This window comes from Abramis brama, assembly GCF_963993115.1.
Source record: "Abramis brama genome assembly, chromosome: 1".
NCBI classification, from domain to species: domain Eukaryota; kingdom Metazoa; phylum Chordata; class Actinopteri; order Cypriniformes; family Leuciscidae; genus Abramis; species Abramis brama.
In genome coordinates this window covers 10,089,950-10,114,568 of record NC_139963.1, presented here as the reverse complement: position 1 = coordinate 10,114,568, position 24,619 = coordinate 10,089,950, and the positions used below count along the sequence as shown (strand labels likewise).

Genomic DNA, 24,619 nt, shown 5'->3' with positions numbered 1-24,619 from the left:
CACTTCACCACGTCAGCACATTACAGGTGTGCTTTATAGTTTGCATTGGCTACCTGTCCAGTCACGTATTGCTTTTAAAACTCTTACACTAACGTACAAAGCTATGCATGAAATCGCTCCTTCTTATATCTGTGACTTAGTCAGCCTGTATGTGCCTTCTCGTTCCCTTCGGTCTACGGATTCTCTTACTCTTCAGCAGCCTCCCTGTAGATTAAAATCTGCACAGCAAAATCCCCAGTGTTAAATTAACACTCCTCAGTGTTTATATGTGTCCACACTACAGGGTGTTAAAAATTAACACTGAAGCAGTGTTGAAGTTAATGAGTTAATTAAGTTAACACTGAAGCAGTGTTGAAGTTAATGAGTTAATTAAGTTAACACTGAAGCAGTGTTGAAGTTAATGCGATAATTAAGTGATTAATTAAGTGATGATTGGCCATTAGTGGTGACACCTGATGATAACAAGCAGAATCACTGAAGGAAAGAGAAACAAGAACAGAAAAAAGAGAAACACAAGAACTACTGACTTTGAACCATTATTGCACTTATTATTTTACCAGTTTGACTTTATTTCTGTCATACATCTACACATGGTCTTATTTAGATTTAACAGAAGTTTAGATGGTAATGTTTTATGGAATGTTTCGTTTCATGTCACCATTATGGTGGTCAGTGTTTGCTTTAGTTGGGCTCTTGACCCTTTACTTTTTAACATTAGTATTTCTCTGGCTGCTCCAACTCTGTGCTTATAGAGCATATGTGTTGTGACAAGAGAAACTATGACTTTGGCTGTGTTTTCTGAAAGCATCACAAGCCTTAATTTGATCGTACAGACCATTTGTTGCAGTTGGTCTGTGATCAAGTTAAGTTTTAGATGCTTTTGGAAACTCAGCCCTGGTTATGTTTCAATGATGAAATTACTAGTGACCTGATTCAATGATGTCACCCAGCATTAAAAACTGATTATCCACATGTTTTATTAATTTTTCACTACAATAGTTACTTCCAGCAATGTTTTAAAGATCTGAAGGATTTAAAATCACACACTGACATCAAGAATCTACATATGAATCTCAACAATGGTGACAATCAAGCAAATGCTTAATGTTGCAATGCATGATGGGAGCAACCAATCAGAACGCATCCCTGGCTGACATCATACATTGCAGCATGAATAAATTATGCAGCTGAATTGTCCTGTAATTTTCATTGTTTTTTCTGTTTGCTTTTATTTTGCTATTGTTTTGTTCTGACTTTAGTAGCTTGTTTTGTGATGTTCAGAGTTGATCTGTTCGTCACTAGTTTGTTTATTGTCACCATTGTTGAGACTCATATGCTGATTCTTGATGTCTGTGTGTTTAAGCACAATAACTTCTGTGCTCAAAGTATTTTCAAAATTTTTCATATTGCTGTTGGATCTCAAACTGTAGAATCTCAGAGCTACAATCACCAATACTAAAACAAGACATCAAGCATATAGTCAAAACTCTCACATCAGTGAATCAGGTCACTACATGATAATGTTTTTATCATCAAAACATATTGTGAGCAGGTCATGTTTTCTCTTGCAGTAATAAATGTGCTTTATAAACACAGAGTTGTAGCAACCAGAGAAAAACTAATATTAAAAAATGAAAAGTGTCAAGAGCCCAACTAAAGCAAACACTGACCACCATAATGGTAACTTGAAAAGAAAAATCCCATAAAACATTACTGTCTAAACTTCTGTTGACTCTCAAGAACTTTTGTCGATGTATGACAGAAATAAAGTCAAACTGCTAATCAGAGCCGTCGCAATGGGGTAGGCAAGGTAGGCAGCTGCCTAGGGCCCCCAGCTGAAGGGGGCCCCCGATGGCCGCACGGTCGTTTAGGTTGTGTATCTGCCCTCGTCAAACAGTATCAACCATTGTAAACAAACCACCACAGTGAGACAGCGCTATCACTTTCCAGTACTGCTCCGTGAGAGGGCCCCTCCAAAAACTAGAGGGATTCCCCCATGCAACGACAAACACTAGTGCCCTAATCACTGTAATGTTGAAGTGACATCCACCGTCGCGCACCCCCCATCAGGTCCCCCACTAGCTGTCAGTGGAAGAGAAACTGTCGTTCCCACACTCAGCGCGCTACGCGGGCATTTAAATTTAAAAATGTCATCATGAAGCGCTCATACCCTTCAGGATTTTCCAAAAGACAGAGAAAGAAAGAAGAAGAGGAAAAACGCCAAAGAGACAGTGGCAAGTAAACCATTATTATCTCCAAATACAACTGTCTGACGTATTTCCACATCTCTGCGAACATATAGGCCTAAAGGCAAAAGCTAGAGAAGTGTTGTCACGGCTGTCTGCCCGCGGTCACAGTAAAAACTTTGTCAATTCCAAACAAAATGAGATGGTCCTACTCCCATGCAGTTAGGTCCAAACAAGATAATCCATCAAGTCCGGTTACATTTTAGGTGTACGCATAGTTCGAATTACAGGGGGTACTGGGGGGTACTATACCCCCCAATGAAGACCTAGTACCCCCCAAAGGGACAGAAATATCAGGTTTGGGGGGGTCAGATAATTTTTATGATATTGTGAAAAAATATAATTACAGTTACAATACAAGTCAACTCCTATTTTCACTGTAGGAACATTTTAATGTAAAGCTATTTCAGACACCCCTATTGTGGGCCGTACCATTTTTAACCACTGTGGCGCTAGAATCAACGGAGATGGAGAACGACTTCAACTTCTCAAGCAAGTGTCAACGTTGAATGACAAAACGCTAGTTTCATAAAGTATCATTCGTTTCAACATTCCTTATTTGCATATTCAAAAATATTTAAAATAATCTAATTTAATACAGTTATAATTTTTCAATGAAAATTATTTAATTTTATTGGTAACAGCCTAGTGTCTAATTATTTTAATTGAATATAGTTATCAAATTTAAGAATTTGAAATGAAAGAGCATACATTTAATAAAATTAGGGGAAAATGCCCTTTATAAAGGTACAAAAAATTATTCTGAGTGTTTTCAAACAGTGATATAATGAAACAATTTAAGTAAAGCCTTTGTTTAGGCTATTAAGGAAATGTAATTTTGCCAAAAGAAGAACTTTAATTTTAAATAAATGTTAATTTTAAATCAGCCTACTTCAGTGTGATATGTTATCATATTATCATGCTTAACACTGAGAATTTGAATAATTGTAATGTGCTGATCAGATGCAGATATCTAAATCAAAGAATATGGGCGGTTTGCGGGTGGATTATTTATTTTTAATAGTGGATTCGGGTGACTCAAAGTGCACCAGATTAATGAATTTATCTTTAAAATGTACAAAATTTTCTTCCGGGGGGGCATGCCCCCGGACCCCCCTAGAGATAACAAGCTCCACCAACAAAATAATGTGGGAAACACATTAAGCTATATGATGATCTACAACAAAATAAACATTTATTTATCTTATTAATAAAATAGCCTAGATTATTAGGATTTTACCACCTCCGCCTCATTTTAAGCCAGGAAAAACCCTGAAATAGGCAATAGGCTTCTTGTAAAGGTAGGCTATTACTTTTACTAGTAATTAGAATGGTATTTCAGTGCACTTAACTTCTAACTTTGGGGAGTTGATCAAACCAGTTCTCTTTTGGATATATAATAACAATGAGATATTCTATAGCCTACTGATTATCAGTTTGTCAATGTCGCATGTTTAGACCTTGTATGTGTGTTGCACAACACATGTTGCACTTGGCGATCACGGTGAGGATTGATATGGTAGTGGACCATGATGGTCATAGAAGAAGTGAAGGAGCAGTACCCCCCAATTATGGTGGGTTAATTCGCACTCTGGGTGTACGTACGCAGGCTATCAATTTCCGTTGGTGGTGTTTCTATTCCATCTGGAGAAAAATGCCCCTTTCCTTCGCGTTTGTCCTTCTATTCTTCTCCATCAACACTTTGTACCGTACGCAACAGGTAGGCCCTTGCACACTGAGTCCGAAATTCGCATCCGAAATTTTCGCACGTTAAAAAATAAATACGACCTCACGTTATGTCAATCACGCTTGCACACTGCTTCCGAAACTTTCGTCCGTCAAAAAAAAAAAAACGGTCTGCGTTTTTCGCGTCCGTAGCAAGCATTTTGCATGGTGTTTTGACAATTTAGAGCCACCGAATCACGAATATTCATGAATAAAATATAAGAATACGAAGTTTTTCGTATGACGTTGCTGTACTTTGTGGCATTATGGGAAGTGAAGTTATTTTCCTGTAAAGTAAATATCGAATCCTCCACACTTCACTTTCATGATATGACAATAACAATAAACGTATGGCTATTCACCAAATGTTTTTTTTTTTTGTTTTTGTTTTTGCTTTATTAGGTGCTTTGCTTAAATTTCTGTCTGTGCCAATTGATAATTCATGACTCTTAAAATGCACCAGAATACAAGAAATCCCATCTGAATTTTAAAAATTTTCCTGAGGGAGGACTTGGGACCTCACTTCACTCTTTTGCCTAGGGCCCCCAAATATCTTGAAACGGCCCTGCTGGTAATAATAAGTGCAACAATGTGTAATGACTCGAAGTCAGTAGTTCTTGTGTTTCTCCTTTTTCTGTTATTGTTTTTTCTCTTTCCGTCAATGATTCTGCTTATTAACATCAGGTGTCACCACTAATGGCCAATCATCACTTAATTAATCACTTAATTATCTCATTAACTTCAACACTGTTCAGTGTTAATTTTTAACACCCTGTAGTGTGGACACATATAAACACTGAGGAGTGTTAATTTAACACTGGGGATTTTGCTGTGTGTGGGGGAGAGAGCTGTCTCTGTTGCGGCACCCAGGTTATGGAATGCACTTCCTCTTACTGTTAGAGAAGCTCCTACATTAGCCAGTTTCAAGAAGTTGTTAAAACACATCTTTTTAAAATTGCTTACTTGAACTGTCATGACTAGTATTTTATTGGGTTGCACTGTAATGATTATTTTGTATTACTCCTGTACTTTGTACTTTACTTGTTTTATTGTTTGTAGCGCTTTGGGTTTCAGAAAAGCGCATTATAAATAAAATGTATTATTATTATTATTTTAGGCACACACAGATGTCAGTTGGTTGGTTTTGACATTGGCTGTCATGAAGACATTATAACATTTTAATGACAAATTAAATTTGTACCACTGTAGTTGAGGTCAAGAAAAACATTCATGACACAGTTATAATGGCCTCATGACAGCCAATGTCAAAACCAACCACCTGACAGTTTGATGAAATAATAACCCATAAAGCGAATTTGTTTCTTAAGTTTGATAATTAATCTGATATGTCATGTTTATGACATATTTATGACAATTTATGTTGTCTTGGTAATGTCAAGTTGTCATAACAAAGACATCTCAAACAATGTCATATTTGCATTAAAAACGTCATAATTAAGCGAATGATACTTAATGACAGTTGTCATAAACATGCATAAAACCTCCTTCATATTTATGACATCAGCCATGTCATGATTATGAAGGTGTCATGTCAGTCTTATGCACACCCCTTCAAGTAAAGTGTTACCATTATGTCAAAACATAACCAACACCATCAATCACACTTTTCTTTGTTCATTTGACTATTATAAATCAATAACAGCACACAAACAAAATTTAAAGTGAATGTATAAGGGTCAAGAGCCCAACTAAATCAAACAATGATCACCATAACGGTGGCTTACAATTTGTGATTTTCTCCTTCAGTGATTCTGCTTGTTAACATCAGGTGTCTTGATCAATAATGATCAATCATCACTAAATTAATCACTTAATTATCTCATTAACTTCAACACTCTTGAGTGTTAATTTAACACTGGAGTTTTTGCTGTGTAGCCGCTCCATCTGAAAGCAGGTGAAGGCGATTTGCTACTAATCAAGGAACAGGCTTTACTGATGAGGTGCGCCTAACAATGTGATGTGATATATCCAAAGCCCGTAGGGCCTGATATATTTACTATTTTTCAAACAAATTCCCAAAAGTTCAGCTATTGAAATAATTACAGACTTGTCGAAACCCCTTGTCTAATACCTCTGTTAACACTTCCATCTAAAAAGAACAGAAAAAACTGGTTCAACCAGCTGTCAAATATGCAGAGGAGTCTGATGAGTGAGTTATAATAGCATGAGGCATGTACTGAAAATATTCATATTATTACTAGATGAAATTGTCATGAGTCAGGTTATCTATGGGAGGCCGTATGGGACGAAACACACTGAAACACTTGCGACACACACTGAAACACTTGCGACACACACTGAAACACTTGCGACACACGGAAATACTTGTGACACACACTGAAACACTTGCACTTGCGACACACACTGAAACACTTGCGACACACAATGAAACACTTGCGACACACAATGAAACACTTGCGAAACACACGGAAACACTTGCGACACACACGGAAATACTTGTGACACACACTGAAACACTTGCACTTGCGACACACACTGAAACACTTGCGACACACAATGAAACACTTGCGACACACAATGAAACACTTGCGAAACACACGGAAACACTTGCGAAACACACTGAAACACTTGCGACCAGAGGTGGGAAATAAAAAATAAAAACAACATAATTGTTAGATTAAAATACCACAGTTAATCAGTCTGTTTCATGATGATTATAAAACCATCAACAGGTAACCATCATCACATGATCTCATTTCACTTTAGCTTTCTTTGCTGCTGCAAATGTGTTTAACAAACACACTGTCACAGCAGCCAAAAAAGACAAAGTAAATAATAAGAGTTAAGAGCCCAACTAATGGAAACACTGATCACTGTTATGGTGACTTCAAATGAAACACAGGGTTAGTTTTTTTTTTTTTAATTATGCACAATTTCTAGTTATAACTACAGTAACTACATGTAAAATGTTTAACAGGGACACTGTAAAATAAAGTCTTACCAAATATTCTTACATTAGGCCTTATTAAATGATTTATAGATGTTTGAGTGAGTGAAACACGATAGTTGAGTGAAACTCCACCACATGTTTTACTCCATAGTGTAGATTTATTCTGAATAAAGTGATTTGAACAGGCATGGAGATCAGCGTCTACGTTCCCTCCAGGTTCCTCGACCCCAGAATAGTTTCCCTATGAAAAAAAAGTAAAGTCAGCATATTAAAAAGTTCACAATAACATCAATCATTACATCAGCACTGTTGCCTGAATGAACACGCACCTGAAAGCTTTAGCTTGTTTCTGGAACAATCTCAGCTTCTCGATCTCTTCTGATAGTTTCCTCAGATCGTCCCCATCAAATTGTGGAAGCACTGGATCCTTTGATTGTGGACAAACAAGAATCAACACATTTCATAACAGAAGTCTGCAGAAATGCTTTGAACGTGTCGAACACCACAAACTCCTGCAGTATGGTGATGTTGAGCACATATACGCACTGCGCTGCCCGGGTCTGACAGCAGTTTTCTGATCAGATCCGGATCCGTGTTTTCAGGAGCCTGGTGGAAACGGCCTCCGGTTTTATGGGCCAGACACTTCAGAAACTCACTGCCCGATCTGTTCAAAAACACTGAACTGATCAAATCACACTATTACACACACTATGATACATTTCAAAGTTAAACACACTTTATTTCAATAGTCCACTTTAGACATTCTACCAACTTCAAGTAACTTTGCAAGCCCTAACCTAACAGTTTACAAATACTCTAATGAGAGTTACTTGACATGTAGTTGCAAAGTTACTTATAAAATGTTTAAAGTGAGTGACACAACAACAATGTAATAATGCAAAAGTTTTTCCTTTGCGTTCTTGAAACTTTTCAAGTACAGACGACAATGTTGTCAAAATGATCCCCATTCACACGGATCTGTAGATACGACTAAAACCGTTGTATTATTCATGCAAGGCCAGTAGATGGCGATGTCACTTTATAAAGAAACACTACACATCTATAGACTGAACACATAAAACATGACGTCACGGTTTTCACAAATTCACGTTTTTGTAGTTTACTTGGCCAAAAACTTGCACTTTGAAACCAGTTTTCAAAAGTTTGTGTTTTCAGGCCCTAAAACCATGGTTCGAATTACGTGGGAGCCAGTAGGAGCTGAGCTCCCATAGAGAGAGGATGAGCTCCCATGAAAGCAGTAAAATCATACACCTGTGGGGGTCTCTAAAAATCATCAGCACCATTATTTTAAATTACAAATAAAGCACTTTTTCCTTCAGACTACTGTAGCATGACTTAAAAGATAGGACAAGATGCCAAACACATGGATCTCGCGGGATCTCGGATCGTCATCACACTACGGTACATCCTTATGCTTAAATCAAGTGATAAAAGTGCCACAAATATCAGTTTTTTTTTTTCATCAAATCCGATTATGTTTATAAGTGGTTCTATATCAGGCAGAGACACATTTGTGTGCATTTTGTTTTGTAATTTTACTGGAACGAATAGAGAGTCTCCACAACGGATTGAAGCACGCCCGAGTGAAGACTGTGCACGAGCCACAAACAAACACAGTATCCGCGCCAATGATCGCAGCGATCATTGGCGCGGATACTGTGTTTGTTTGTGGCTCGTGCACAGTCTTCACTCGGGCGTGCTTCAATCCGTTGTGGAGACTCTCTATTCGTTCCAGTAAAATTACAAAACAAAATGCACACAAATGTGTCTCTGCCTGATATAGAACCACTTATAAACATAATCGGATTTGATGAAAAAAAAAAACTGATATGAGTGCAGATTCGAACCCAGAACCTCTGACGCGTTTGGCAAATGTTCTACCACTGGACCACTTAAGTACACGGTCGAATCTGACGGATCTATTTCACTCACGTGAAAATTCTGACAAAAAACTAACCGCATATATTAGACCTCATTAAAGGACAAATTAAACCAAATGTACTATTTAAATTGAATTGTGTTACCAATGCTTTTTTATTAAATTTGTATTATATTTACAAATTTTTATATTACATTATTAAGCTACCGCGCCTGCTCATAGGCTACTTTTTTTTTTTTTTTTAAAGAGACCCCCACAAAGATGAAATCATAATTCGAACCCTGCCTAAAACTGTGTAAAAAAAAAAAAAAAAAAACTTTTGTTTTTAGTTGAAAATACCCCCTAAAATTAGATTTCAAAAAAAAAAAAAGATGATATTAGGGAACATCGAGCAGGCTGAGAGATGAGAACTTGTTAAAACTGCAAGGATGTTGTGATAGTCTTGGAAGCATCAGTGAGAAATGGCTGGAAAAACATTATCACTCGTCGTATGTCACTGATTTTAGGTGTTTTCATGACTCACTACTACATAGACATCATTCCAATCTAATAAAAAATATTTATTCATAAAACACAAAATCTGTTGCCGAAGTAACACTTTCTGTGATGAAAGCAGACAAAAAAATGTCCTGAATCTTGACGAAGGATCAATACAAAGGCAGCATTAAGGCTTGTTCACCAATAACGATAACTGTAAAGATAACTATAAAGATAACTATATTAGCATCCACATTAGCGGACCGTATCGTTCTGTTTATAGCATGTGTTTTTATGTCCCTTTGAATGCTCAAACTCGTTACAGCAGGATGGATTCTGATTGGCTGTCAGTGATTTTATCGTTCATCATCTGGATAAAATCGTTCTGAAAGTGATTCCACCGATATCGTGTCTCTGTGCCGTTATCGCTATAGTCGAGGTGTGAACTCTGCTATTCTTTAATATTGAGAATGATTTTTAGAAGTATATCTTTATGGTTATTGTCGTTGGTGTGAACGGGCATTTATAGTTGACCTGTCATGGCGGTTGAGTGCGACGGTGTGGACGGTGAAGCTCTTCTCTCGTCTCAGGGTCTCGATCTCTCTCAGTATTAGACTGTGGCTCGAGTCACTCCTTCCATCACAGATCAGATACAGACCAACATCATCTGACAAACCACAGCCGGCCTGAGCAAAGAAGCATTACACACAGTCACACTTACACTTACAAACACCAGAACCACTGAGGCCCTGTTTACAGCTGGTATTAAGATGCGTTTTAGTCGATCGGATCACAAGTGGACGACTTTAAATACAGGTGTAAACAGGGTCTAAAACGCTTTGAGTTTGTCCACTTTCAACCACTTCCAGAGGGAGTGAAAACACATTCGACCGGATTGCTTTCGTACTGTAAACACTCCTGTGGTCGAATGTGTTCAAACAGCCACAAAACACCGTCTTCTCTCCGACTACTGGACTAATGAGTAACATTATGAGAAGAGCTCTGGCCAGACGGGGGGTTTAAACTATCGGCTGAAGACCCAAGTAAAAACATACCAAACACAATGTTCTCTCACCACACACACTCACAGTGTTCAGCTGGTCTTGTGACTGTCAGAGCAGAAACTAAAGCTGATGATCTCTGTGTGTTTCCGTCGTCTCCAGTCGCGTTCGTATGTAAATTGCATGAGTTTATTTCATCCATTAGATCGAAAGATCTGAAAAAGCCCATATATTTCCCCACCCATAAACCCTCCTCTTGAAGAAATCAGGACAGAAGTGGTTGAAAGTGGACAAAAGAGACGGATTAAAACACCAGGTGTGAACGGGAATGTGTCTCCCTCGTCTACTTGTGATCCTATCCACCAAAACACATCTCAATACCAGCTGTAAACAGGGCCTGAGTGCAGGAGAGGAGGGTTAAACATGTAAACATGGACATTGTAAAGTTTCCATGACCAAAACAGAATGTTTGAAAAATGTTCTTATAACAAAAATGAGTAAGTTGAGTTGAGCACACACTGCTGCCATCGACCAATCCCGATCATGTTTTCCAGAGAGCCATGTGATAACAGTGTGTATAAAGGCAGTTGTTGAGAGTACCTGCAGCGCCTGCAGTGTGTGTGAAGGCCCGTGTGACGTGAGCCGACTCAACCACTGCACTGCCTCCACACACTGATCCTCACTGGACTCCACCAGCGCCGGCTGCCACACACACACCCCTCCAGAGAACGCCAGCATGGTAAACCTGATACACACACACACACACCGGCCAGCTACTCACTAACCATGATAGGAGGCAGGGATAGGAAATTTTCAGGGTTTTTTTGTACCCATTTCACATTTCTAGTCTGGTGAACTGTGGAAATGTGTCATCACAGGCCTTGTCCACACTAATACATTTTCGTTTGAAAACACTCTCCAAAGCGGATAACTTTGAAAATGCCGTTCTCACGATGTAGTGTGGACTGTGAAAACGGAGGTATTTAAAAACGATGATGTAAGTTTAGTCATGTGACGCATATTGAACCCATAGATATTCATGTTTATACCGGTATTGTGCCTGATATGTGCTGTTCACTTTCACACAGTTGCTAAAATATGTTACTTTACACACTCTTCATATCACAGTCCTGCAAAGATGACAGAAAATTCACTCACATTTGCTGTCCTGTGACAAAACATGAGGTCAGACCGGGACTCTCTGTTCGGCCAATCAGTGGAAGGACAGGTGAGTGTGAAAGAGATTTTTCTATATCTCCCTCAATAGAGCAAGAAGAGTCCCCTCACCTGACGCTGTTGGCATGCAGCTGATCCCAGATCAGTGCGGTCAGTCCCTTCTGGAGTTCAGGGAGGAACGGGGCCATTGATCCGGACACATCCAGCAGAACACACACGTCCTTCTCCAGCACGGATCCAAACATTCGCCTGCTGCCTGCTCACACACACACACACACACGAGAGATGCACATGGCAGGAGAAACCCAGTGAGCTTCTGTCTCCTGCTGACTGGAATCCCTATCCTTCAGGAACAGCCTTTGAACCCTTAAACTAATGCCTGTGCAAAAGAGCACAGATCCATATACAGACAGGTATACCACCAACCTGATCTCAGGAGAAAAAAATATTTTCTCAAATGAATGTAATTCTCATGGAAATGTATGATTTTTAGAAAAAAACCAAAGCATGAAGGTCCACTCCAAGCAGATTTCATGAAAATATATGAATGAGGCACTCTAAACCCAAACTAGTTGACTTTACTAGAAAATTGCGTGGGAACCGGTTCCACTAATCCATTTTAGATTTTACACAGGGTGAAACTAAACAGGTTAAGTTGTATTAACATAGAATCTTAAGTGGGTGCAGTAGACAAATCAAAGTGTACATTAGTGACTTTTACTGAAAGTCATTAGTCCACATTCTATATTTTTGAATTCATATGAATTAGCCACCAATTTGCCAAAACATGAAATAGTTGCAAACTGCAAAGAGAGAAACACATGATCCTCAGTTATTTCTTCTGTAGTGCATTACTGTAGCCTTTTAATGGTAGATGGACAGTTGATGCGCTTTTTAATTGCACTTTTCCTTATCAGATACACCTCGGTAATCATTATAAATTAGGTCTCATTCAAAATACCTGTGAAAACCATTTCATAACTGGACAGAGAGTTACTATGAAAATGCCACTTTAAATCTATTTAGCGGGTTTAATATTAACATTTGGAACAAAACTCAGTTAGGCATATGGCCTTGATTTTATTTTGTAAAATATAAATGAATTTATAATTAAGAGAAACTGACTTTAGGACAGTTTTCTCTATATAGAGCTTTAAGGCCATCTAGTGGCAAGAATCATGAAATATCATGTTATATTATTATTTTTCCACAAGAGGTCGGCAAAGACACCCAATGTAAGATATTCTGAGCTGAATTAAAAGGTTTAGGCATGAAATTGTGAATTATTTTGAATTTAAGTTGAACGAATGTGATGAATGTGCTTAAATTACCATTTATTTATTATTTATTGATCAAATCTAGTAATTTAAAGTCAAATAAACTAAAAGTCTCAAAAAATTGCATAAAAAATATATTTTTTTTAAAATATGATCAAAATTAAATAACATAAGCTTTCTGGAGAGAAAAAAAATTAAGTATAATTTTAGGGACTCACAAGGGATCTGTATTTCAAAGCTTTCGTGAATTCTATTATATTCAGATCTATGCTCAAATATAGAGGTGACGGTTAACAAACAAGACAGTTTTTCACATAAAAGCAAGCACACAATCATCTTTCACATTCCTCCCAGAAAGAGCTAAATAAGAGTGTCAGTTGTGTTTTTAAGTCACTCCAGAGAGTGTGTGTGATGAACACCTGTACTGTACCTGTCAGTAACCACTCCAGTCTTCTGCTGTATCGCTGCATCAGTTTCTCCGTCTGACTGAGGTAGTGCTTTAACTCTCCAGGAGTCAGATGCAGGTGTTTCACCGCCCCCTATGAGGAACATCAAGACAAACCCTTCACTAAACATGCAAAACACATATCCTCAGCATGACTGGTGTCACACAGCGCTGGGCTCACATTGACGTGGACGCTGGGGAATATGCCGCAGTATTTAGCAGACACTCTCTTCTGGACGGACCGCACCAGTTTGTTGTGATGGCAGCATTCAGGTCCAGATATCAGTTTGTGAAGGTCCAACTTCAGATTCTTTATACCAAACCTTTTCAGCCACTTAAAGAGCACACACACACACACACACACACACACACACACACACACACACACACACACACACAGAAAACACAGAAAAACACACATAAATACTGATTTAATAATGATTAATCTAACGGTTTTTAGTGTGCAATGTAGTTTGAGCATGACAAAGGTCAAAGCACAAATACACTCCAGCGGGAGTTATTCTCTATGTCAGTGTCACTTATTTTAAACTCCCTGAAACGCCTCCATTGTAGTCTTGATTTTTGAACGAACACGTCAAAATATTCCTCATTTAAATAATCAATACGCTAAATAAAGGGGCGGGGCCTGGTTGAGTTAGTTAGTAGTGTGTTGAAACTAGCGGTTATGGTAAGCATTGTGGCATTTCTCAAACACGCTAGAATTGCTTGACCAATCACAACACACTGATCCAGCCAATCACAACACACTGATCCAACCAGATCCAACCAATCACAACACACTGATCCAACCAATCACAACACAGTAATCCAACCAATCACAACACACTGATCCAACCAGATCCAACCAATCACAACACACAGTGATCTAACCAATCACAACACACTGATCCAACCAATCACAACACAGTAATCCAACCAATCACAACACACTGATCCAACCAGATCCAACCAATCACAACACACAGTGATCTAACCAATCACAACACACTGATCCAACCAATCACAACACACTGATCCAACCAGATCCAACCAATCACAACACACTGATCCAACCAATCACAACACACTGATCCAACCAATCACAACACAGTAATCCAACCAATCACAACACACTGATCCAACCAGATCCAACCAATCACAACACACAGTGATCTAACCAATCACAACACAGTCATCCAACCAATCACAATACACTGATCCAGCCAATCACAACACACTGATCCAACCAATCACAACACACTGATCCAACCAATCACAACACACTGATCCAGCCAATCACAACACACTGATCCAGCCAATCACAACACACTGATCCAACCAATCACAACACAGTGATCCAACCAATCACAACACACTGATCCAGCCAATCACAACACACTGATCCAGCCAATCACAACACACTGATCCACCCAATCACAACACACTGATCCAACCAATCACAACACACTGATCCAGCCAATCACAACACACTGATCCAACCAATCACAACACACTGATCCAACCAATCACAACACACTGATCAAACCAATCACAACACACTGATTCAGCCAATCACAACACACTGATCCAACCAATCACAACACACTGATCAAACCAATCACAACACACTGATTCAGCCAATCACAACACACTGATCCAACCAATCACAACACACTGATCAAACCAATCACAACACACTGATTCAGCCAATCACAACACACTGATCCAACCAATCACAACACACTGATCCAGCCAATAAGAGCACAGTGTGCTTTTCAGAGGGAGGGGCTTCATAGACTAAACAGAGCATTACTGACAGACTGGGAAGAGAGGTGCTGCAACAATGGAGGATATGAGAAAAATAATGTTTTTAAACATTCAAGCATAAAAACCTATTCTAGTACAACCTAAAAACAAAATCAAGACTTTGTAAAAGGGTATAATATATCCTGTTTAAAGCTGCTGTGTGTAATTTTGTATGGACATTAAAACACTTTCTATTATCCCTCCTATCACATTTGCTGAGGCGTTCTGAGTGTTTGCTATGGGGTTTCTTATTTCTAGTAGGTTTCTTTGCAACTGGTTGCTAAAGAGTTTAGAGTGATTTCTAAGGTGTTGCTAGGCGGTTATTGGGGCGATATAGAAAGAAAGAGAGACAGATGAAACATTTGACCATTGCTACATGAGAAGTTAGCTACTAGGTCAGAACAGAAACCCAGCTAACAGGGAATGCTCTCAAAACTTTTCCTAAAGTTCCTGATAGGTTCTCTCAAAGTTATGAACAAACTTTCCTCCAGTGACATTAATAGAACTTTCATTCAAAGTTATCCGGTCTTTAATAGTGTTCTCAAAACCTAAGAGCAGAAACATAATGTTCATGGAATGTTTCCTTTAACGTTCATATAACCAATAAAAATAAACTTTTCACAACATTACAAAAAATTGTGTTTTGAATGTTCAGAGAACATTCAGAAATATTGTTTTCATTACCTAATGGGAATGTTTAGAACTTATTTTGTTAGCTGGGGATAGTGTAGAATTGGGAAAAAAATGTATTATGAAAAATAACAGGATGTTTCACACAGTACAGTACCTGTTTAGTTGAACAGATCTCTTCATGTTTTGGCAGTTTAATGGTGTTGATAGACTTACGCACACTCTTGGGTTTTGGATATTTCTTGAAGACAACACCTAGATAAGACAATCAATGATATATGACACAACATGAACCAGAAATGGATATGAGATATGGATAATGGATATATCACATGTTTCTGGCTATGGCAAGACAAACATGGAAAATCCATTTCCACTAACCGAAGTTGCCGTCTTCCATGAAGAAGACCGACTGAGACACAATGGTTCTCCTCTGATCCGCAGACTTTGACGGCCCAGCTGGTGGGCTGAAATCAGCTGACTGGACTGGGGAAAAGAGACTAAAAATAAATACTCTGAAAAAAATGAATGCACCATGATTCACATAAATAGCCCAGCGTTTAGTCTGAGAGGCAATCAGAGGATGTTTCAGACCGAGACACATATAGACAGTGACATGCTTTCAGAATCGGACGTGGATAGAATGAGTTGCTTTATCTGGAGCAATATAAAGTAAAAGTATCTATCTATCTATCTATCTATCTATCTATCTATCTATCTATCTATCTATCTATCTATCTATCTATCTATATATGAAGACTTCAGATGCAAAAGCCTCTAAGTGCCATCTGAAATTTCCTTCTAGAATTATAATTTTTATCAAGCTTGTATGTTTATGTTCACTTATTTCACTTTAATGGCAATGAAACTTACCTATTAATTGCCATTAAAGTGAAATTACTGAACTTAAATATACGAGCTTGATAAAAATGATCATTCTAGAAGGAAATTTCAGATGACACTTAGAGGCTTTTGCATCTGAAGTCTTCATATATACATATATACATACATACAATCAAACCAAAATTTATCACCTTCACCTTCAACATTTCTAACATTATCACAGTTTCTTCGCTATAGTTTAGAAAATGGTGATAAAATATGACTAGAACTCAGAGTTATCAAATCAGTTGATATTTCACTGGTTTTGTCCGTCCTTCTGTTAGACTGTCTCACACATGAATTATGTTGAATATTTGCCAGCTGTTAAATTTAACTACACAATTAGATGACACCAGTTTAGCTCAACCAATTACCAAGTGATGCTTCATTTAGTTCAGTCTGTGGTGTAAAAAGGTCACATTAGCAATTAAAGAAAAAACACTTCAGCAAAACATGGTCAGGTCAAAGTGTCTGAATAAATTTTGGTCCCAAATTTGAGAGAGAGAGAGAGAAACAAACAGTTCAGATGGCAAATAGAGACCATTTGGTATATGATCTCTAATAATTGCAGTCAGGATGTTGGTAAGGCGTCACACCTGCTGGGATTTCTGCTTTAGAGCTGTTCGGTCTCCAAGCCAAGCCATTCTGTGCCAACCTGCTCATCTGCCTGCTTTCCTGTTCACATCATACATCACGATCAAAACGCCTTCAGAGTGAAAACATCTTTTAATGAGTCCCTTAAAGAGACCATTTAAAAACAAATCCTGTCATAATTTACTCATGCCAGTTCAAACCTCTATGACTTTCTTTCATCTGTGGAACACAATAGAAGATATTTTGAGAAATGTCTCAGTGTTTCTTGTCCGTACAATGGAAGTTAATGATCATCATATCTGTTTGGTTTCCAACATTGTTCAAAATATCTTCTTTTGTGTTCCTCAGAAGAAAATACGGTTTTAAAACGACATGAGGGTTAATAAATCACAGGTTTTTAATTATTCAATGAACCTACTGAAGTGTCGTACTGAAAGACCATCCTACCAGCATGATTTCAGATGGTTAACATAATCTGTGATATCAACAACTTCATATAAAGGTACACTTAAACAGCACATAACATCAAAACAGACATGTCTCTTCCTGTCATAGTTCTAGGCGAGAATCAGCTAAACAGGACTTGCTGATAATCAGAAGTCTGGCTATGTGTAGTCTCAAACCATTGGTCTGATACAAAAGGCACACAAAATGGGAAATTGTTCAGGATTTTCAAAGTCGTCATCTCATTGGTTGAACCGGGAGACGTGTGTGTCGCGTTTTTTAACGGTCTGCCAGGAAACAAAGCTGCCATGGAGCCAAACCCCCTCATGGAAAAAGAATGCCGCCATGTTTATAACTGTGACTATGAGCTCTTACCAGGATCAACTAAACACTTGATTTTCAAAAAGTATGTGACATATGTGAAGTTCACGTCCAAGAGTTTAACACACCAGTCTGTTATTGTAGGGACATCGACGTTACATTTTCACGCCGCTAAACATGACGCAGAGCAAAACGAACTGTGATTGGATGCTTTACATATCAGTCAAATGGGCTCTGGTTAGTCCTTGGCCAATGAAAGCTGCGATGGAGTCCTTCTTCCATCGGTCTGAAGCTCTGGCTACGCGAGACTACGCCATGTGAAACACTGAGACGGCGTTATTAGCAATAAAAACTGAGCTTTTTGAAAATGCTCTCCAAAGCGGATAACTTTGAAAACGCTGTTCTCGTGTTGTATTGTGGACTGTGAAAACGAAGGTATTTAAAAAACGATGACGTAAGTTTAGTCATGTGATGCATATTGAACCCATAGATATTCATGTTTATACCGGTATTGTGCCTGTTATGTGCTGTTCACTTTCACACTGTTGCTAAAATATGTTACTTTGCACACTCTTCATATCACAGTCCTGCAAAGATGACAGAAAAAACATGAGTGACAAATGTTTGTGACAAAACATGAGAGCAGTCGTGTTTTAGACCAAACATATAATGGTGACTGAGTGCAACCTGGACGCATCAGTGAATGCAGAGATATTGCTAATATTTTTTGATGTTTCAGAGTGGATGAGAAACTTTTGGAAAACGCTTGGAAACCCTCGTGTGGACGAAGACGTCCATATACTGGTGTACATATACTGATGGTGTGACAGATCAAGAGTCATGATGAGGACCGTGATCTGACCAGTCTAGCCAGGCTGAGTGTTGTGGGTCTGGGACATGGCAGTTTTGCGTTGCTGGTCCAGGCCTGGGCTTTGAGGGATGGGGGACTCGTGTCTCCTGAACCGCTGCCGGAGCCCTTCTGGATCAGAGAGTCCAGTAGCTCAGAGCACTGCAGGAAAACATGGAGGAAAGTCCCATATATGAAGCGTTACAATAACCAGCACATCAGCAACAACTCTCAGGTAAGGCGACATGAAATGGTGCTCGCAATCCATTTTACTTTCGTAATCTGATGCATTTTGTGTGAAGCAAGAGTGAAAAAAAAAAGTGAGGCTTTATCCACTGGATCACGACTGAATTGTGAAAAGTGCATGTAACAGGAATGAAGCCAGGTAGTTTGAGGGAAGGGATATATGAGAAAAGAGTTTAAAGTCTAAAAGAACAGCATTAATTTGAAATAGAAATTACAAATGTCTTTACTGTCACTTTTGTTTAATTCAATCATACTTGAACAGTAGCCGCGTTTCCATTATCCTTCAAATTGCGCGAATTGAAAATACGGCCAATGGAAACACGTCAATTTCGCAAAAACTCCCGTTTATTGCAAAAAAGTTTTCACGCTTGCATGAGGTGGTTTTTCAGGCAATTCGAATAAGAAATATTTCACAAAACTGCAATGGAAACAGTTTTTGCACATTTACAGGTCACCTGACGTACATGATGTGGTGTGTTTGGACAGAATACGAGACTTAGTTCTTCATTAAACTCATAAGATGAAAGTATTATGGGAATACTGGATTCTAAACAACAATGAAATGCCACAATTTATAAAGATATGAGGGAGAAGCACCCAGAAACTCCTCATATGTGTCACTCACACGTATAAGTGGCTTTCCTTGCCATTAATGATTGGATAACACGCCTACGTCTCCTTCCATTAAAAAATAATGGCCAGTCAGTGGCTGAGATATACATAAACCTACCAAAATCTGTCGCCATGACTTTTTAAATGACTTATTGTGAGAGGAAAAAATGATGTTTTAGTCGCATAACATCGGTTTATGGAAACACGGTAATTCCGCAATAGTTTTTTATCGACATTTAGAAAAAAATCGCAAAAGTTTTGTGCAAATCTGTAATGGAAGCGTGGCTAGTGTGACTTTAAAAGCAAACGGACTTGAGGATGAGGACGCAGCTCAGACGAGTAATGAAATCAACAAATCCAGCTGTTTCTGAACGAACACCGAGACCTGGACGAACATGGATAAACAACTGATCATTTCTTGCAGGTGTGCTTCAAACTTTTCTTCCGTTTCCCATGAATGATTTAAACATCGCGGACACGGGTCAAGTCCAGGTCACGTGAGAGACTCACCTTCTGACAATAATTATCGGCCGTCTCCATTTCTCCAATTAGGGCACTGATGTCATCACTCTCCACGATGCCTGCAGGGAAACACGAGGAAGAGGCTCATATTTTCCACTGCACACACACACACACACACACACACACACACAAATACAAACACAAGACTTCCCATTGTAGGGTGCACTGAGTTCAGGCACCATGTGCTGCACATATGACTGAGAGAAAAGCAGCAAAGTAAAGTAAACAGCAGCTCTATTCGAGTTTAACACATGACCTCAGAACGGTCTCAAAAGGTGAACAAAACTGAATGATTGTCTGTGCATCTCAACATCCTTCCCTCGCGTTCTGTTAGGACCACTATCGTCAAATACGACTGACAATTAGCACACAGTTTGGATTGGTGGTATGGTTCTGTTCTGGGCGAGAACTCCCTGCGCTTCATGCAGTCTAGCATAGATAAGAGCAGCAATAACCCTCCTTAGGGTAAACAGAACAGAACCAACATGAATGTATTTCAGATATCATTAATTCAAGATTTTAAAGTACAACATAATTCGAGAATTTATTCTGATTTAAGGGGAATCAGAATGCCAAACCCTGACTGACGAGAGGAGCTGGGGATGGAGGAGGGTAATTCGCTCCTGAGAAACACGATAGCTGCTGATAATACTGAAGGAGCTTATGTATACACTGAGAGGCGTCGTATTCCTATAGCTAGATGTGGATCAGCTGAAGCGAGCTTGACTTACGTAACCTGCCAGAACTGACGCTATGCATCCTACCCTCGCGGGTCAAAATGACCCGAAGCCCTAAAATTATACTTCATTTAGTTTTTTTTTTTTGTTCTTTCCAGAAAGCTTATTTTATTTCATTTTGATAATATTGTTTCTATTTTTAATGCAATTTTTTGGGAGATTTTTTTCTTTTATTTACCTTTAAATTTCTAGATTTAATCAATAAATAATCAATCAATAAATAGTCATTTAGAAGCATATTCCTCATATTCATTCAATTTAAATTCAAAATAACTCACAATTTCATGCCTAAACCTTTTAATTCAGCTCAGAATATCTTACATTGGGTGTCTTTTCCGACCTCTTGTGGAAAAATAATAATATAACATGATATTTCATGACACTTGCACCTAGATGGCCTTATAGCTCTATATATGGAGCAAATTAGTTGTTTCTGCTGGGTCCTAAAGTCAGTTTTTCCTCATTATGCATTCAGATACACATGTACTCATTATAAAATCATTTTTTAGTAAAGTTTTAGCATTTTTAGTTTGAATTGTGAGCATATTTAGGTTTTTCTATGTGTTTCTGAAGCATTCCTCGCATTCCATTCATTCCTGAGGGGGTCAAACTTACCCAATTTGCTACATTTTAAAATTTCAACCACAAAACTATGTGGTCGAATCCATTCAATTTCTTTGTGTGTGTATGTTTGTGGTTCAAGTGCGACAAAAGTCATGGGGGTCTTGGACACCTCCGATGAACATCAATTTCAACAGGCTCAAAATGACCCAAAGGAAGAATGAGGGTGAAACTAAACTTGTTTTAGTAACTAAACTCGTATTGAAAACTCAATTCAACACCCCGTCCTCACCAGTCTCAGAGGTCCAGAGGAAGCGCCCGTGGCCCGCGTGTGCCAGGCGACTCAGGGCCCGCGTGGTCTCGGCCCGTGTGGTTTCGGCCTCTTCTCCGGTGAACAGGCACACGTGGAGGTTCAGGCTTGAAACGCTGCAGCGCTCAGACACATAATCAGTGATGGATTCCTGAGGAGGAGATAATGTTGTTTATATGTCTATGTGGTGTTTTTAATATGCTTTAAGACAAACCATGTGTAAATTCATAAGTCGACACCATTGCTGAGTGTATTTTCTCTTTAAAACTGCAGTGAACCAAAGACAGTCTCAAAAACATGGTTTGAAATCGCTAGAGTTTCTGACGTCACAAACTACCTTGTAAACCAATCAGGGGTGTGTTTCCCGAAAGCATCGTTAACCAACTATGGTCGCAAGTTCTGTCATTATCAGCATAGTTCAACGAGTCGGTGTTTCCCGAAACCATCGTAAACAACATCGCAAAGTTGTGTGTTTGGAATGACAGCTCTCAATCTGTGGTTAGAAGCAGTTTCTTGTTTGCATGACATGTGGACTTAATAAATCCTTATCTTGAGCAATAAGCAAGCTGACATTCAGTGCAACCTGTGTCTTTAATTTAGAAAACATACAGATGTCATTTACGTCTTTTAGTTTGTCAAGAGATTTAAAGTGTTGTTTCTGAAGAGTGCGCATGTGTGAGCGTGCTCTACAACGTAAGAACGAGCCTATGACTGAATATGGAAATAAAGCAAAATAACTGAGAGAAATGAGAGATAGTCCTCAGATGCCATGTCCGTAATTTATAGCAAAACATCTAGCGTTAATTCGATCTCAAACAGATTCATTAAAGAAAGTTATTACTCCACCACATGCGTGACATCATTAACCAGCGTGGTTGAGCGACCACTTTGCAACAGTACGATTTCAGGAAACAGTCGTGACTAGCTAGTTGATTTCTTCAACAAAAGCATTGTGTACTATGGTAGTGAAGCAGCGAGTTACGGGAAACACACCCCTGATCAACGTGTGATCGTCAACGAGTGGATCTCTGAGCTGCTGTGAGTGAGTGGAGGCGGGGCTCATTTGCATAATCATAGAACCGCACATACTAAATGAGGCAACGGTGTTGAGTTACATTCAAGATATTTTAAGCCATGAAGACATTTTTTCAAGGAAAAAATGCTTAAATATGTCATTTTGGTGATCACAGTTTTAAGGGATAAAATGATTGACTACAGGGGGACTTTTCTATTTGAATAACAATCACAAAACAAAAACTTTATGCCCTTTCTCAAATGTCTCCAAACATTCTCCAAGTGACGATGACACATGACTAACTTCTGCAAAATGTTCTTTTATTTTGTGATGAGACAGAGGCGCGAGTGTCCGACTGACCGTGTGTTGATCAGGCGTGCCGGTGGTGAAGAGGTAAACGCCTCGAGTTAGAGACGCTTCTTCTTCTTCCTGCGGTTCCTCCTCTAGAGCGCGCCGGAGAGCTGCCAGAGTATCACGACCCCCCACACACTCTAACGCCTGGACCCACCTGAACACACACACACACACACACACACACACACATCTGGTTCGCTATCTCATGGGGACTCTCCATAGACGTAATGGTTTTTATACTGTCCAAACTGTATAGTCTGTCCCCTTACACTAACCCGACCCCTCACACACACACACACACACACACACACACGCACACACACACACACACACACACACACACACACACCTGGTTCGCTATCTCATGGGGACTCTCCATAGACGTAATGGTTTTTATACTGTCCAAACTGTATAGTCTGTCCCCTTACACTAACCCGACCCCGCACACACACACACACACACACTAACCCGACCCCTTACACACACACACACACACACACACACACACACACACACACACACACACACACACACACTAACCCTACCCCTCACACACACACACACACACACACACACTGAGGTCTCGGGAGGTTATAAGTAGTGAGATTTATCACCAAAAGACTCTTTCCTACAAGGCTTCAATTAAACTCTAGACCCCTAGAAGCAGAACAGGCTATATTAGGAGACACACACAGGCCGCAGAGATTTACTGTTTCGGGATGAACTTGCACTGAACTGGGGAACAAAAACAGGTGAAACTCAACTGAAATACACTCTCACTGAAGTGAACCAAGACTAAGTAAACACAGAATGAAATGACTACAGCAAACTGCAGTAATTACTAATTAGTTTTTTTTTTTTTTTTAAGACCTGATGGATGATTTCATTCATTTCTTACTGAGTTTGATAAAGTGTCTTGTAGTGCAGTACAAGCAATATCAATAGCAAACACTAATGAAGAGAAAATGAGAGAGAGAGAAGGACAGACTGAAGTCTTACTGCCAAACAGCCTGAAGGTTTTCCCGGGTGGAGGGAACCATCTTCTCCTGCCACGACTTCACCTCGGATCCGAACCTGAGGAACATTCACGAGATCGCATACAGAAGTCACACACGATCCCTGATACACACTTCATTTCACATCCTCAGCGTATCTGTTAATATAGAGAGTGCTACAGGAATGACGTGTGTTTGTAGGCCGAAGCTCGGAAATATGTTGCATTTTATCACCTCCGGCTCCATCATCCTGAAGTCAGCAGGTTTTTTGAACAGGTGAAATGCTTGAAATAAGGTCTGTGCTGAACACAAGCTCAAGATATCTTCACGTTTCATTCTATACCATAAAATACATCAGTAATACCCACTTGTGATTTTTACTTTCATTCTAAAACGCTTAACGTGAAAAACACTTAATGTGGCTTAATGTACTAAGACAGTGTTATTAAAAGACCAAACTCAATTAACATACTAATAAAGTATACCATGTGCAGAAAAATGTAAGAGCCCAGAATATGAACGCAACGCGTTTAATTACACGTTAAGCATTTTCCTCCCTCATCT

The 24,619-nt window shown here is 39.0% G+C and overlaps 1 protein-coding gene across 2 annotated transcripts in view; it reads right to left on the bottom strand.

Annotated features, from left to right (window-relative positions):
* Positions 1-6,874: 6,874 nt before the first annotated feature.
* Positions 6,875-24,619, bottom strand: part of vwa3a (von Willebrand factor A domain containing 3A) — a 43,697-nt gene continuing 25,952 nt past the window's right edge. For both annotated transcript variants that reach the window (XM_084118488.1, XM_084118489.1), the window contains 16 exons: positions 24,060-24,134; positions 23,067-23,214; positions 21,674-21,842; positions 20,072-20,142; positions 18,719-18,865; positions 17,094-17,172; positions 15,997-16,101; positions 15,773-15,870; positions 13,361-13,513; positions 13,165-13,273; positions 11,569-11,713; positions 10,882-11,026; positions 9,815-9,966; positions 7,450-7,567; positions 7,233-7,330; positions 6,875-7,144 (listed from right to left, as the gene is read on the bottom strand). In XM_084118488.1, the coding sequence (XP_083974614.1) occupies positions 7,105-7,144; positions 7,233-7,330; positions 7,450-7,567; positions 9,815-9,966; positions 10,882-11,026; positions 11,569-11,713; positions 13,165-13,273; positions 13,361-13,513; positions 15,773-15,870; positions 15,997-16,101; positions 17,094-17,172; positions 18,719-18,865; positions 20,072-20,142; positions 21,674-21,842; positions 23,067-23,214; positions 24,060-24,134 (1,852 nt within the window). In that variant the 3' untranslated portion in view covers positions 6,875-7,104. The remainder of the gene's footprint in view (positions 7,145-7,232; positions 7,331-7,449; positions 7,568-9,814; positions 9,967-10,881; positions 11,027-11,568; positions 11,714-13,164; positions 13,274-13,360; positions 13,514-15,772; positions 15,871-15,996; positions 16,102-17,093; positions 17,173-18,718; positions 18,866-20,071; positions 20,143-21,673; positions 21,843-23,066; positions 23,215-24,059; positions 24,135-24,619) is intronic.